This window comes from Bolinopsis microptera, chromosome 2, assembly GCF_026151205.1.
Source record: "Bolinopsis microptera isolate Bmic1 chromosome 2, MBARI_Bmic_1.0, whole genome shotgun sequence".
Classification (NCBI taxonomy): domain Eukaryota; kingdom Metazoa; phylum Ctenophora; class Tentaculata; order Lobata; family Bolinopsidae; genus Bolinopsis; species Bolinopsis microptera.
This window is the reverse complement of record NC_087073.1, coordinates 14053407-14070689: the sequence shown is the minus strand read 5'-3', so window position 1 is coordinate 14070689 and position 17283 is coordinate 14053407. Positions and strand designations below refer to the sequence as shown.

Here is a 17283-nt window from a genome sequence, read left to right as displayed (position 1 = left end):
ACACTAACAGCTACCAAGCACCAGGAAATTTCTCTTTCAGAGATCAGGTTACAAGATAGTTCACACACAAATGACGATACGTTAGACACAGATACCTAGCTCTAAGAGCTATTAAATCACCAGGAAATTCTCTTTCAGCTTTCAGGTCCCATCGAAGTCACCCACCACAGAGCTAGGGATTCCAATTCGCTCATCCTGACTACAAGGACACACTGATAATGAGTAGTCTTGGCACTTCTCCCTCCAGTAACCACTTTTCAGGTCTTTTCAGTTAAGACAGCTAATGCGTAAGGGCTGACACACGCTAGACACAGGCTCGTGATAAGACAGAATTAGGGATTTCAACTCTGACTACGAGGACACACTGATAACGAGAATTCCTGGCACTTCTTCCTCCAGTAACCACTTTTCAGGGGACCGGGTTAGCTTTGCCACACTCTTTATTGAAGTGTGACTGGACGCTCTACAATCATCTAGTAGCAGCAGAGTTTGACTGACACCCTTACTGGTTCTATTCAGTTTCTACAGCGGAAGTTCTCAACACTCGAAACAGTTCATCTCGGACATCCTGCAGAGATGCTTTATCACAGCCTGCCCCACTACACGGGGAACCCTTAGATCTACAGTACCCTGGTGGACAGCATAGCTCACTAAAGCATAGTGGACCTCTTAAGTTCTGAGACGCAAAGCTAACCGGACCAGGAATAAACATCAATGCAATGCTTAGGGGATTCAAATAGGACATACAACGTTTAACGATTTACTCGAACTTTTGATTCATTTTTAAGCTCGACGTAACATGGTATCAATTCAGGACAAATATTCCTTCTTCAGCAGAGGCACATATTAGGTGCGATGGGTGCGGGATCGCACAATTTACCGTTTTCCGCACATTTCCGCATAATTTATTGTTTTCCGCACATTTCCGCACATTTTGTAATTTTCTGCATATTTCCGCATAATCTAGCATTTTCCGCGTAATTTCGCATAATTTTGAAATTTTCGCGTTAAGATTTTCGAGTGTAAAAACCAAAATATGTTAAAAGTCGGGCCCTTTTAGGACCGTGACTCAGGCCATTTCGGGACCCTGACCCAGGCCCTTTCAGGACCGTGACCCAGGCCCTTTCAGGACCGTGACCCAGGCCCTTTTGGAACTTATACCTAGGCCACGTGACCCAGTTACCGCGTGACCCAGGCCCTTTCGGAACCCTGACCCAGGCCCTTTCGGGACCGTGACCCAGGCCCTTTTGGAACTCATGCCTAGGCCACGTGACCCGGTTACCACGTGACCCAGGCCCTTTCGGGACCGTTACCCAGGCCCTTTCGGGACCGTGACCCAGGCCCTTTCGGGACCCTGACCCAGGCCGTTATGGAACCCTCGTCGTTACCGTATTTCGATTATAGTGTATCAGTTATCATTCGTAACTTCACCACATCATCTGATTACTAGAAGAAGTAGGTGTAATTAAGGGTAATGAGCTCTATTCGTTGTAGCGTTGGCTTTATAGTGGGCTTAATGGATCTTGGATCAAATGGTTTAATTCCTGTTTAATTCCTGTTTAATTCCTGTTTAATTCCAAGTACTGACGATCAATGCAAACAAGCGTGTCATATATTAGCGATCACGCATGGGATCTGATCGAATCTATCAAGAGGCGTCTTCAAATAACTGTCTCCTGATCTCTACCAGATCAAGTCACACTCACTGTTCTCAGATAACTGAATCTCAATATAGGTTCAATCATGGTCTTAGTAAAGAACTACACCCTCAGTAACACATAAACAGACCTATTTTTGATAAGAGCGGCGGTTATACGTTTAAAATTTCCAAAGTCCTTGAGAAAATGCAAAAGAAAACTGCACAATTCCTGCACAAATTTCGAAAAAATCGCCGCATATTTGCCGCATAATTGGTAAAAATTTACCGCACCTTACCGCACATTTTACCTTTATAGTCGGGTGCGGTACCGCATAATTTTGATTTTATTACCGCACCTAATATGTGCCTCTGTTCTTCAGGTTCATTGAGGAAATCGTACCCGCTATTTGCGTTATACATGGCAAGTATCTGGACTAATGATAACTTAGGATCTCAATCAATCATAAATTCCTCTCAGATTCCCAGGCTGCATTTAAAGCCCTTAACAGCACCAATTTTAACTCCAGGTTCGTTCTGAACATCTCAGACCAACTCAACTCGCTAGGTTTTCTCATCGAGTAGAACTTTGTTCCAGGACATGAAGGAGTATACGGTAAAGAACTAGCGGACGAATTCGCAAGGACGTTCAATCCAACAGCATCCCCATAGGACCAGAACCCTTCCTCCCAAATAGGCCACACTCAGTGACAAAGGAACATTCCACTTGAGATGTACCTCGGACACAAATATAAATACAGGAACTCACATCAGCTGGCTAACATGGTCGTTTTCAGGATAGGTCACAGCCAACTAGTTTATTTTCAGAACGTGGCAAACAACGTCAACTTCGAGACGCAAGATTGTGAACACTTTTCAGGAGAAGCAGAAACATCCCAGCACCTCCTCTGCAAGTGCATCCAGATCATGAGGTTCAGAATGAGGATAATTGGTAAACTCTACCTTAACAACAGTAAACTACAATCATATCTTCAAATTTGTGGAACAGTCGACAAGACTGGATAGGGAAAACCCTTTTGGGTAACCTCCTAGGATAGACGACCTATTTGGATAAGCATCTAGGACATACACCAAGGCTCATAAACAATCATACACTAGACCCACACAGGACTATCTCAGATAGTGACACATATTCAGGTGTGGACCATGCTCGGAAGTCCCTCGCCTGCCCGCCAAAGAAGAACATCTGAAGTGGGTTTGCTCTGAGCAAGGTAGTAACAGCTTCGAGACTCCAGAGGTCTGTTGCGTTGATATCTATTATTCTATGTTTTTGTATATACTTAGGGAGTCCTGGAGTGTGGCTAGCAGGAGTCACACTCTGTGGGCACGGCGAGAAGGCCTCCCTCTTCACTAGGAGGCCAGAAACCGTTGACCAAAACAGAGAGAGAGAGAGTGTTTCCGGTTTTGTAGTATTACCAGTCGAGCATTTAGGACATGTGATCGTTTTACGAGTCTTCCGCCCAAATCATGGGATCGACCTCCGCCCTCGCGACCTCCGCCCTCGTGTCCAACCTTTTAGGAAACTTCCGCCCTTGCGTCCTCCGCCCTCAAGTCTTCCGCCTACGCGACCTCCGCCCACGCGTCTTCCGCCCTTGTGTCCTATACCCTCTCTAACTCCTGCAATTTTTGTACAATTCTGACAAGAATTCGGCGAGTGATACTGATGGTAGAGCTTGTTTCTGTGAACAGGCCAAATCTGTGTCAAAACCTGTGTCAAAACTGTTAGGGATCGTTCACTACGTAAGACTAATTTTTTGGTCATTTTAATCCCCCTGACCCGTCCGTAAGCCGATTCACACGTAAATATTGTGTAAAATTACAATAACAACCCTTTTCGACCTCATACCCCCTAAGCCCATGCACATGTGCGCGTCTCTACTCTATGTTGTTATTGCGCGCTCTTGCAATTACTGTGTTGAAAATTCTATGCGTCTTCCATTCACTAACAATATTTTCCCGATATATTTTGTTGAAGATAAATCGATACTTTCAGCTGGAAAGAAAACAGATGTTAAACCTTAATTTTTAAAATTCATAACCACAATCATTTGTAACGAAATATCAGAAATCTGAAAATGAATGTATGAATTATACGAATCCGAAATCAGAAACATTACATAATTACTAACAATAAATTAGAAACTCTAAGCTGGTTGGTATGAATAAGTAGCTAAGCGTAATTAACTACCAACGAATAACACGTTTGTGATGAGAGACAATCTGAAAAGTCTTATCATTTAATTGAAATTGACTGTAGAATTCACATCCCTGAATCATGCCGAACAATTTCTTAATTCTATTCATGCAAAATCGAAATAATTGGAGATCAAAGAAATTATATTTCATTCGCACACCAAACTGAGTCGCAAGCATTCAATATCGCTCGTTTGATAACTACTAATCCGATCTCAATTTCTTGATGAAAATCATTTTTAGAGAATTTTAAGGAATCATCAACCCATGATCAAGGTAAACACGCATAAAAATAAAATACTTTTTCAACATCTATGAGTCTCATTGCAAATCACAATGCGGCTAAAATTGAGCTTCCCATCCTCAAATTGGTACATTAGTGAAAACGCAAAGTTTCTGCTACGTTTTATACCATTCACAGTTCATTTGCTATTATAGAGAACGATCAGATTAAGGGGGCATATTGTAGTCTAAACCTCCGTAGAACTACTTTCCCATTTTGAGGGGTATGTAATTAAGTTGTATTCATGGTCGTCTGTTTAGTCTTGAGGCTCCGATTTGACGCCAGTGCCACTGAAAAGAGTAAATATTATCAATTTTATCTGGGAAGTATGGTAAACAATTTTAATAAATGTACATGAAGTGATGGAAGATTGGACATATGGCAGAACAAAACATTGTTGCAGTTAAGAATAAAGGAGTTCTGGTTAATATCCTCCCCGGGAGGAGGAGGATATTCGTCAGAACTCCAGCACACACTTTCTACCACGCAACTTATTAAAACATTTGTTTACAGATTGGATGATAAACAAACGCAATACACGGTATATCTAACAGCAAATGCTGTTTGTTGTTTTGGTTGTTTACTAAACAATATGCCATATAAGGCGCGATTGTCAGCTGTACGTGGCGGCTATAAACAAAAGTTGGAAGTACACGGGAAACATAATATGTTACTATAAAGTAAGTGTATCACTAGTTACAAGTAAAAGTTATGTTGTACTATCAGTTTGGTAAATCCTCAGAAGTTTATCAACGCATTTTCACACTGCAAGTTATGTTGTACTAGGGCATCAGTTTGGTAAATTGCCAGAGGTTTCACACTACAGTCTACAGAACTCTCTCAACCAAAAGCTGTGTGAACAGTGAAAAGCTGAGACTAGTTTCATCATAACCACCTTCAATCACGTGTAGTCCTCATCAAATGACCAATGGTTCACTCACTAACATTCCCGCTTGTTTACTCACTTCACTATTTTACCACTTATCTCATAGAGCAGATACAGATTCCATCTTGTTGAGCATTGCAAGTTTTATATATAGTAGGAGACCTGCTCCGTGATGTCTAACTCTGTCGATGCCGGGTACCGACAATACATTTGAGTTCTTTCCTCAGATAACCAACTTTCGTAGTCAATGATAAACTACTTTATTAAAACTATGGACATTGTAATCTAAATCTGGTTTACAATTTACAAGTTACCTGCTGAGAATCTTCTGAGCGAAGGATCCAAGGTTGGGCCACGAGGTTACAATGGGGTTAGAAAGAGGTGTTTCGTGGTTGTTATCGGCTGTTCTTCTGAAACACAGAAAACGTTATTATAATTACACGGGTTATAATGGGTGATCGATAACATGTTTGTAACATGTTTGAGTGTAAAAACCCTTTGTGTGCTGATATTTTCATAGATCATTTGTCCAAAATATTACACATTCAATAACAATATACTGATATATAACAATAATTTATGATCTATTTGAATCTGAAAACGCGATGTAACATGTGCAATGGCTCATGTCCTCATGGGGTCCCCATTCATCACAGCTGCCTCTGTGAAGTTTAAAATATTCGAACGTTTTTACTTTGACCGGAATTATATGTCACATTATTTATTTCCACAATTATATTTATGTACTTATAAGTAGAAATAGAAACGACCGGTTGAGTCAAACAATTGTTTCAATCATGAAAGCATGATGTCACCATACTTATAATAAGTATATTCTGTGATTTGTGGCGTCCACTAAGATCGGATTTTCGACATAATTTTACCATATCATAGAAAATGGAGGTTTTCAGGGATATTTCAGATTCTTTCAAGAACGTCTGTTCCGGGGTAACAAAATAAAAACTCGATATATAATATCCAGAAATGATGATATCCAGCTTAAAGTACGTGTGGTGTGGTGTGAGATTAGGTTTGGGGTGTCATTACCACTACTTCTGTGTTTATTAATAGCACATTCTACATCCTTTATATACCTCTTTCCTCTGTTAGTGACTATTTGCTATTCTTATTTACGTTCCAATGTGATTTTCAGTAGCTGAAAGAAAATAACTGAGAAATAAGCAGGTCACGTGACTAGGTCAGTATTTACAGAATGTTGTTTTAGAGTTAGAGTTAGGGTTTAGAGTAAAGAAGGGTGGCTTCTGAGATGTAATAATGAGATATAATAATGAGTTCATACTTTTGAATGGTGACTTAAGACAAAAGTGGAAATGTAGAACTGCCGAAATACGTTTATACAGTTAAAAGTTTGCCTTTTCGGCATCTGTACATGTGAAAGTTAAGATTGAAGACACTATGTTTGGATAATGAGGTATTTATAATATAAGTTTTAAAAATAATGATATCCGATGAAACAGTGGCTGATTGATGGGATTATTTCTAGAATCGATAGAGAGAAATGTGTTAACGCACCTCTCAAAGTTCTCCTGGATAGAGTTGACCTGTTCAATAAGATGTCTCATGTAACCACTACTGGACATTCCAACTCCTTCCTCAGGATTCCTGACAAGAAGACAATTTGAAATAAGAAAACATTGTTTTTAATACTTTCAACACTACTATATATTATTATATAACCAATAATTTGAGGTTCAATGTCACCGAAGATGACTACAATCGAAATATATAAGGCAAGAATCTGAATGTTTTCAGTGTTGAAAGTTTAGTTTCTTAAATCCTGGAGTTGTCATTCGAGTCCCTGATATTTGGGTTATTTCTAACTCTCCTAAGAAAACATTGAAATTGAAACAACACTAAAAGTTGAGAAAAAACTGAAAGTTGAGAACATTTGAACATTTTTTGAACGTTTTAACATTTGAAATATAATTTGGAACATTACAGTAACGTTATTAAAATCTCAAACAGAAAAATTATATTTCAAAGCTTTGTGTTTTGATCATATTATCGTGGGTGTATAGTGATTTTGATTGCATGATTTTGATTGGGCAGTGATGGTGAGTGAGAAAATGTTGGGAGTGCCAGTCAGTAACTCTGTCAAATGAACAGCCCACTGAGGAGTGGGTGAGCGCAAACGTGAGAACAGCAGAAAGGGCGGCACAAAACGGCACACTCAGAAAAGACACAAAAACTAAGCCGTGCGCGGTAAGTTAGCCAGTTTCTGAGAGCCGTTAAGATGACGCGTGTAAGCTCTTAACTATAGCACATGAAATCAACAACCTGTGTGGTAGTGTGATAACGTGTTAGAAGATAGAGAAAGAGCAGATGAGTGTGCAATTATCTAATCTGACTGTTTGTTATCTTTCAGAGTTACACTCAGCTCCGTACCATGACCGGGACAGTTTAATTCTTGAAGGCATTCCTTCTACAAGTATAATAAATGCCTGTTTCTGATTTTGGATCTATTTATTGAGTTAAACTGGTCTGAAGTTCGACACTAATTCATATTTTTACGAATTATTAATCAAAAACCAAATCGAATACGCCCCAGGGCCAGCGTGAAAAAATTCAGACAAATATTTGCCCCTAAACCGTGATAAACTCTGTTGAGAATACAAAGTCTAGACACTTGTAATGGCTTTTTGAGACATTCCATTATCGATAAAGACCATTATATCAGTATGATGTGGTTTTTTGATAGGTGACAATAACATCATATTTTACAAAAGTATTTTACCAAACCGACCGTGAGTATTGAGTACGCTTCGAGTTCGTGGTTTGAAAAGAATGAGGAAGCCTCGAGTTCGTGGTTCTTAAAGAATGAGGAAGCCTTGAGTTCGTGGTTCTTAAAGAATGAGGAAGCCTCGAGTTCGCGGCTTGTAAAGCATGTGTGATTACAAGGTATGCAATGTAGGAAGTTCATCTGTAACTTCTTATTTTCGGATCTCAGACATGTTAACCAGAAGTTAAAAGTTTCTTTTCCCGATAGACAAAATCTAACTCTTAGTACAAAGTACTGACGCGGCACCATGAAACGGTTACTCCTCATCTTATTAATGAGATATTGTGTATCAACTATAAAATAAGATATTGTGTATTAACTATACAAGGTCCCAACCGTAGCAGTTGCAACTCATAAAAACAAACATTTTGTTTATCGTGTATATTGAGTGGGAGCATTATATTGTTGTTCTTACACCACAAGGAAAACATGTTTCCTTGTTATAGCTGCGGAACATATTTGTCATGCTATTCTAATAAAGTTGCAGATGTATTGAGTATTGTACCCCTACACTCTTATCATAGTGGACATGTGATGCGGCTAGATAACGGGGGAGGTTAAGGTATTTCAAGGGTTTTTTATTGTAGCTGTCTAGTGTCTAGTCGGAGTTGTACCACTCCTCCGGAACAGCTCTCAACAATGAACCCTTCATTACTTCTCATAGAAAACAATTTATTTTTGAATACAAATCAAATTAGTTGCACTGTATTTCCGAGGCCAAAATTAATTAATACCGGCAAAATCTGACAAAACACAAATTAAACTCTGCTCGGATCTTGCAAATTCCTGCAACCAATCAACTTCATGACATACGTCACGTGACATATCCCAGCCACTGACAAGACCGAACCTTCCTGCATCTCTTTAAACAAACTTGACGGGAAGAAGGAGCAGCCCTAAAGCAAACTACTCACTCCACCAATAACGTCAGAGAGGGCCCACTCAGCTTCAACTACATCAATTAGCATATCTAATCAGCCATTCTTTAGGTTTGCGGAATTTTCATGCCAATTTAGGAGAGATAAATGCCCTAATTTTCATGAGCTGTGGTTGAATGGACTATTGTGAGGTATATCCACAAAACAACTGTCTCCATTTTATTGGGTATCTTCGTGTTCAACAATTAAAATGGCGGTTAAAAATACAGTCCATGGAAATTTCTAAACCAATCAGTGGACAGAAATCAATCAGAGACAAAAGCTGACTTTTTGCATGCTAAAAACACCTACACGAAGTTTTGGAAGCACTTTGTTATTATAACCGATCTCATCTAGACCCATGGCACCAGCATGCTGCTTCCTAATCCAGGTACAAGCTAAATAGCGGAGTTGGTGAAAATAACAGGGTGATGAGGAATGCTGGAATGAGGGCTGCGGAGTGCGGGTGATGAGGAATGCTGGAATGAGGGCTGCGGAGTGCGGGTGGTAGTAAAGCTGCAGAGTGCCAGACTGGGCCGGTAGATTGCGCCCGTCAATTCAATAAAGCATTAGTCCCGCTCATGAAGCATTAGTCCCGCTTATAACATTAATGACTAGCTGTTGAAATATCCTGGCACTAGGACCCTCCCTGACCGTAGAGTCTGCAGATTACTGATAACGATAACTAGATCAGATATCCTCACAACAAAGCTAACTGTGTGAAGTGTTCCTAAGAAAACTGGTCTTTAATTTGGTTTTTTAAAGAAAAGTCTTCAGTAATGGTTACCAGATATATGATATTCGGTGTTGCTAAGATGGTTTAGTGTTTAAGAAGGTTACCTGGTGTTGCTAAGATGGTTACCTGGTGATGCTAAGAGGGTTACCTGGTGTTGCTAAGAAGGTTACCTGGTGTTGCTAAGCAGGTTACCTGGTGTTGCTAAGATGGTTACCTGGTGTTGCTAAGATGGTTACCTGGTGATGCTAAGAGGGTTACCTGGTGTTGCTAAGATGGTTACCTGGTGTTGCTAAGAAGGTTACCTGGTGTTGCTAAGATGGTTACCTGTTGTTGCTAAGATGGTTACCTGGTGTTGCTAAGATGGTTACCTGGTGTTGCTAAGAAGGTTACCTGGTGTTGCTAAGATGGTTACCTGGTGTTGCTAAGATGGTTACCTGGTGTTGCTAAGAAGGTTACCTGGTGTTGCTAAGATGGTTACCTGGTGTTGCTAAGAAGGTTACCTGGTGTTGCTAAGATGGTTAGCTGTTGTTGCTAAGATGGTTACCTGGTGTTGCTAAGAAGGTTACCTGGTGTTGCTAAGAAGGTTACCTGGTGTTGCTAAGATGGTTACCTGGTGTTGCTAAGAAGGTTACATGGTGTTGCTAAGATGGTTACCTGGTGTTGCTAAGGGTAGTATTAGACAAGCTGGTGACAGCCAGGTTGGTGCTGGTGAGCCGGTTTGCTCTGCGGAGCTGGAACTCGTCTTCGTTTACCATCCAGCCACTTCCTGTTGGAGCCTCAACTCGCTGGAAGCACTTGTGAAGTGATAGGTTGTGTCGCACTGCGTTCTTCCACTGGAGAAAATTAGTGTTAGATAAGAAAAATAGATGGGAAGGAGGCTCTAGCACCCATAACCAACCGCTCCACCACTAAGTGGTGCATCATAAAAGCTTAGGTTCCAGAAAAACGAGCATATCGAATTTTCACGAACGTGGTACAGTGCACACCCTGCTTTGCCCGGCAATTTTGTAAATTTCTCACATTTTTCATTGGAAAGAAAGAAAAGGACCCACCCATCTGCTGGTGTTAGTGAGGGAGAAGAGAAAATACCCCCACTCCCAGAGTAAGAGATAATGTATGAGAGTGTGAGTGATGTACGTTATTCAGAACTCCCACTTTAGCAGTGAATAGTTTTACTATTAGTGTTCTTACAGCGACTAAATTAGCTGTTTAATTAGCCTGAAGGTGGTCGTGAGACTACTACCTGAGAGGTGTTGTATCGAAAGAAGGCGAAGTGTTGACTGAACCAAGTGTATATCTCGTTAAGTGTCAGCCTCTTGTAAGGAGAGTTTACTATCGCCTGAAATAATATTTTTTAACTGAAACAAATTACAATTGTCACAAACTTGTAGACCTATGGGTTCGTACAATAGAGTGGAACGATGATTCGAAATTTGGACATTTTGGGGAGAAACAGCTAAAACAGTTTTCCTGTACCAATATCCTCAACTACAGTGAGTTCTATAAATTATCCGTGACTGTAATCTTAATCACATCGTTAAGGCGGCTTCTAACTCCTCAGCATTTCTGAGAAACCAGCTAAAAGACTGGAATCGGTGTGGGTGTTGTTCGCATATACTTGTACGACATTTATTATAGTGCACACAATAGGCGGGCTAATGACGGAGCTTATTTGGGATATTCACCCCAACCCTCGCCAGACTGTTAAACGAATTTAGTATTTGTTTAGCCTCCCCTTCCGCTAATGTTGATATGAAAGTCAGCAAACGTTGCTGTTTTGTTATCATCTAATCCAATCACCACCAGACTTATGCGATGAATAAGACGACAATCTTCATACCGTTTGCATATTTTCCAGTCCACACCAATTAGGAATGATTCAAGAAATAGGATTAAGTTTGACAATCGATCTGCACAGCACAAGCATTCGTGGTAGCTCTAGGTGCTTACTGTGGTAAAGGAAATAATATAAGATTCAAATTTCCCGTTTTTGACCCGAGCTATACCTGACAGATTTTTCTAAAAAAGATCATTTTAGAAATTACATTATTGGAAGTAACGCGGAGATTATTGAAAAGAAGAAGTATGTAGCTAACCTCTCGAATTAGAGACGCGTAAGTGAAGGGAGGTTTTACCCCTGGGTTCTGGTAAAGTGCCGCGTTCGCCAGAATACCTGTTGGGTAAAGTGCACGTTAGATTGTAAATCAGTAAATAAACATGAGTTTTTTTATTATTTAGATGTCGCTTTTCCATACGGATCATTTACAAATATCCGTCTTAGAGCGCAATGTTCATACATAACACTGTTCATAACAATGTTCATACATAACACTGTTCATAACTATGTTCATAACACTGTTCATAACAATGTTCATACATAACACTGTTCATAACAATGTTCATACATAACACTGTTCATAACACTGTTCATAACAATGTTCATAACACTGTTCATAACAATGTTCGTACATAACACTGTTCATAACAATGTTCATACATAACACTGTTCATAACTATGTTCATACAGACAACTTTAAAGATTATTAGCTGCGGATCACGGATTGTTTTCCGGTTACTATACACCTCAATCAGGAATTGAAACTTTTTCCCTAAAAATAAATTTATCATCAGATACACTACAATATAGTACATAGATATATGACACTTTTCCAGCGTTGCCTTCTTGTACATGATCACTGACCCGAAAATAAGTACAGCCGAAAGATAATAATAGTAATTTAGTAATTATATTAATAAGATTACAAGAGAGATCATTCTGCACTTTCAGAGACCCGGTAACAATCATAATTTGATAAAGCAATAATTTGAATAATTTTGCCAATGCGCAATTGATATCTATAAAAGAGCCGATTATCATTGATTCATGAATAGGGAATGATCTACACTACTCTGTGAGAGCATTTAAATCAACTTTTAAATGTTTTGAAAATGTCCAAAAAAGCATTTTATTTTACCTAGCTTTTTGATAATATTCCTAAATATAATATAATATTTGTCCATAATATCCACTTCGATATAGATGTGCATAATCTTGATATACATTTCTATACTAAGGCTCACTTGAATGACTTACATGTATCGTTTAATGAGGAAATTTGTAATATCAAAGCGTGTAATAAATATTACTATAGATTTATTATTATTATGAAAACATAGCATCATGGACAATAGCCGTGCTTTTATCGTTTTCGAAATATTTGTCGTTTTATCTCAATAAGATGAATTAAGTATTAGATCATCAGCCATCTGTGTGTTTAAAAACTTTCGGAGTTAATGAAATATAACGAGATGTTTGAGCGAGGGTGTTAAATCTAGTGAGCCACATGTTTGTTTCATTGTTCAACTCACCTTTTGTCTAAATCAACGCTATGCTTACCCACATTAAATTAACCAATGAGGAGGCGAGATTCCCTTAAAACACACTTGACAAACATTGATTTGATATAAAATAAACTAATTAGACGGCTTAAAGAAGGTGTAAACGAGCCCAGCTGCTGCCTTTTCCCTCATATATTTACTAAAATCAATCTAGATTCCTTGATTTGATTCCGACTCGTGGCTAGCACCGAGTTTAATTAAACTAATTAAACTTTTCGACGTATTCCTCAAAATATATATATTGCCGTAAAGTCACGCCCACGATTGCCCGGAAAAGATTACTTTTCAGATTCAAGCGACAACCTTGACAATTTGTGAAACATGTTGCGTGCGACAATATCAAATGTTAACCTCTGATCATAAAAATATTCAGTCAATACGAATGTAATATGTAATATTGGACAGTGAAATAATAACAATAGGTTGACAAAAAATCATTTAAACTAAAGATACATCAATGTGGTTGAACTGCGAATAAATTTATGAATTGGTGGTAAAATGACCATCCTGCACTGCACACGACTTGGTATTTCTAAAAGTAACAAAGTATGATACTTACTGCCGGGAGCAGGAGCGGAACTGTTCTTGAGTCTGCACTCAGTGGTCCCTTCATAGTGGGTGGGAGAAGTAACACTAGCCAGGGTGATGTGAGGAGAAGTGGTGATACGAGGCAGCATGTTCTCGTAGATACTTGTCAGTGTAGGCAGGGAGGGTAGAGCGGTCGTGATGGGAGATGTTAGGGACAGGGACGGGATCTGAGGAGTGAGCTATATTGTAGTGTGTATGTGGGCGCTGGTGTATGAATACAAATAAGAAACATACAAATTCCACACATTCCGAGTATATATAGCAAAACTTACAGAGTTAGTCCTGGTAGGATGAGCCTGGCTTATAATACCATTGCTATTAGTGACAGGAACACTCAGACTGCGCTGCAACATGTCACGTGTGACGCGAGTGTCTGCCATCTGACTCCCTATTGTAACATTCGGGGGTCCTTCACTTCGGGGGGAGCTAGTCCGGAGGTCACCACCACGAGGGGGCGAGGGGGGACTCTCCGGGAAATCCTGGAATAGCGCATTTTTAACATTCTCGTTAAATTATCTGATATCCGTTGTATTCACCTATTGAAAAGAAACTATGTACCTGTTCCGGTAAATAGATACACAAGCACACATTTTACAAATTAGTTAAAGATGTGTAAAGTAAAGCGAATTTGTTTTGCCCTGCCTCAACAGTTATCTGTTATTGCATAAAAACCATCGACGATATTGCTTTGGAAATCAAGCAGATCGGCAAATTATTTGAAATGCAAGAAGCCAGTTAAAAGGTTTTAACAGGGCAGTCTAGTTAAACTATCTCGATGCTGTGTACTACAGTCCAGGTCACATGGTATCATTACCATTAATATTTTCGCTGACCACAAAAAATAAAAATAATATCTGTCCAGTGGAGCACGGAATAAAGAGGTGTTTAAAGTGATGCTTGTTATTTAGAGGCAGATTTTCTCTATCAAGATGCGATTGTTTAGGATAGCAGTAAACAATTATAATCGTCAATTTTCGATAAACGAGCATATTACTCACGTTAAGGTGTAGCAGTATATATTATATAGTATATAATTATATATATAGTATTATATACTTGCAGTACTACTTGATAGGAACTTGGCTTTTAAATAAAGAGCCAAAATTCAACTGATAAAAGTTATATAATATATATATATATAATATGTTAATTGAAAGTTAACTAGCGTTCATTGAATCGGCAAAACGATCTCTGAATATTTAATTTTATGTCTTTAAGAGGCCAAAATTTGACCAAAACCTGACCCGTTAACCTTATCATTCTCAAAACATAAAACGAAATAAATCTGAATGCTTTTTGGCCAAGCATGATACCCAATTAAACAGGGGGGCCGGGGGGTCTAAAGAGGTAGACCGGGCACAAGTTTAGCTGTGTATCAACAGTTGTTTACCTTGCCTCTTATTGTTGGTGTTATGTTGTTTTACACCCGATGTAATAAACAGTTTTCAAATATCATAAAACATGACGCCCAATAAAAAAGCCCACATGTTTCAGTGTATTGGACATTGAATCATGTATAATCATAACAAAAGAAATATTATGGGGAAGGATAGAATACAATACAAACAACAACATGGCGAACCTAGCAAGCTAAAAACGAGGGGTCGATTTCCTTTTCGTGTGGTGTTCGGCCACGGTCCTTTCGGACAATGGCTTTACATATTATCATTGTTCTTATTATATCTATTATAGGAGTCCTAAAGACTATAGGTATTTAACCGTAAAAAGTAGCGGCGCATGACCTAATTACAAAATAGACCTAACTCACCTGATGTAGAGAGAATATAGCATCAATTGACAAGGATTTGGAAGGGAGAGAGTGTAAGTGAGCCATCATAGCAGAGAGCCGTTCCCGCTCTTTCTTCAACTGACAAAAACAACGCCATTAACCAGATGAATTCATTTTTGTCGTTCAGCATATCATCCCAAAATACAACAATAATGTTTTATTCTCTTAGAATTATGTTACCTGTGCTTCTAGGTGCAGAACAGCCTGAGTCTGAACCCTGCACTGTGCAGTCGACTTGTCATTTAGTCCGTGATGTCGAAGCAAGTGTTCAAGGAACTCGGAAGTGGTATGACAAGGAGTCTCACAGCCCGCCCATTGGCACAAGTAGTTCTGGTACAGAGGGTGGGACTGATCTGGAGATAAAGTAACGTGTTAAAGTAATGGTTAGTTATGTAATGACTTATAATGTAATTATCAACTAATCCCAATTAGAGTATAAAATGTTTAATGGATTTATAAAATATTTTAACTCACATTCAGTATCTGGGATTCCCCTGAAAGATACAAAGTTAACATATAGGTATTAAATTTTATAGGATTGACGAAAAATGCAGTCGGCATAGGAGATCATATGAAATCAGAAGAACAAACACTTTCTTTGAAAACCACCTTAATGACCAAAAAATGCGTCTAGTACCAATTTGAAAAATTACTCACGTTTTGTTGATATTAAGACTAGTTGGTATACTATTTCTCAACTGAAGACCAAGCTCTGTTGCCATGTCAAACTTTACCATTGACTGAATAACATAACAACTGCTTCAATCACTGATTTATAATAAACTAGAAAGCCCGTGATCACAGGGAGGAAATAATATTACTCTTTGGTAGCCAGTTTTTATCGAATCAAAAAACATCCCTCACAACCAAATATACAGCCGATTCAAATGTAATAGCTTGCACTGAACACAACATAATAACAACAAAACCGATCAAAATGTCGCTTGCAAATATTTGCACGTGCGCGTTTAACACCGTTACCATGGTTACTATGCAACTTCTTATTCTCATCTGATTTGCATGTGGGGGGTCGTACAAAGATAATCTTTCGAATTATATAGTAGATTAAGAGCAAGAAATGGCAAACACACATTTTTTATCATTTATTTGAATATTAATCATTATATATTGGAATCAAGCATTACGTTTCAGCCATGCAAAATTACATTGACATTATTTGATATAAAACTAATGTAAACAATCGTATTGATGTGTGGCCGGATGAAAGCTAAACTAAACTTGAAAATTAAGTTAACAAGGCGTTGTTTTACTGACAGTTGTGGCTGACTAACAATATATATATAATATATTATAATATATATAATAAATAATTCTGCTGGAACCCCACATTAACGTTGGAGCTGTTAGCAGTTGTATAACAAACAATAACAAACGATAGCAAACAATATAATATATCATATACATGATTCAAATGTAAAAATATGGCTGGTTACAATTCTGTCCCAACTCCAATCGGATGGACAGAATTATAATCAATAAGATATAAATGGGGGAGGGAGGGGCGCCAACATTCAACATTACGCCACTACATTGCCCCTTTTTTCCTTATATAAAATGAATACTGAGTCAATAAAGTGATAAATCAAGTATTTCAAAGAGTTGCCATATGATCATTCACATTTAACAGCTGTAATTTACCAATTAGCTTGAAAATCGCTGTAAAATACGATGGGCATTAATGGGCATAAATGGGCATAAATGGGCATTAATGTGCAATAATGTATATGTATATTTCAGCAAAATTCTATAATACTGACATTAATGACCAGGTTTTTATGCAAATTTTGTAGTAGTTCGTGGTCATTTATGTGCATTAATGGGCATAAATGAGCATAAATGGGCATTAATGTGCATTAATGTATAATATGTATATTTCTATAAAATTAACATACACATAAAATTCTATAATACTGACATTAATGACCAGGTTTTTTTGCAAATTTTGTAGTAGTTCGTGGTCATTTATGTGCATTAATGGGCATAAATGGGCATAAATGGGCATTAATGTACATTA

At 38.4% G+C, this 17283-nt stretch overlaps 1 protein-coding gene across 1 annotated transcript; it reads right to left on the bottom strand.

Annotated features, from left to right (window-relative positions):
* Positions 1 to 3650: 3650 nt before the first annotated feature.
* Positions 3651 to 16000, bottom strand: LOC134826225 (forkhead box protein P1-like). Its single transcript, XM_063838522.1, has 12 exons — positions 15906 to 16000; positions 15723 to 15742; positions 15429 to 15601; positions 15228 to 15326; positions 13732 to 13938; positions 13431 to 13626; positions 11569 to 11645; positions 10716 to 10811; positions 10127 to 10305; positions 6553 to 6642; positions 5334 to 5429; positions 3651 to 4423 (listed from the first exon to the last, which is right to left on the bottom strand). Exons 1-12 carry the CDS (start codon positions 15983 to 15985, stop codon positions 4390 to 4392), a joined length of 1347 nt encoding a protein of 448 aa, XP_063694592.1. The 5' UTR covers positions 15986 to 16000; the 3' UTR covers positions 3651 to 4389.
* Between the last annotated feature and the right edge of the window lie 1283 nt (positions 16001 to 17283).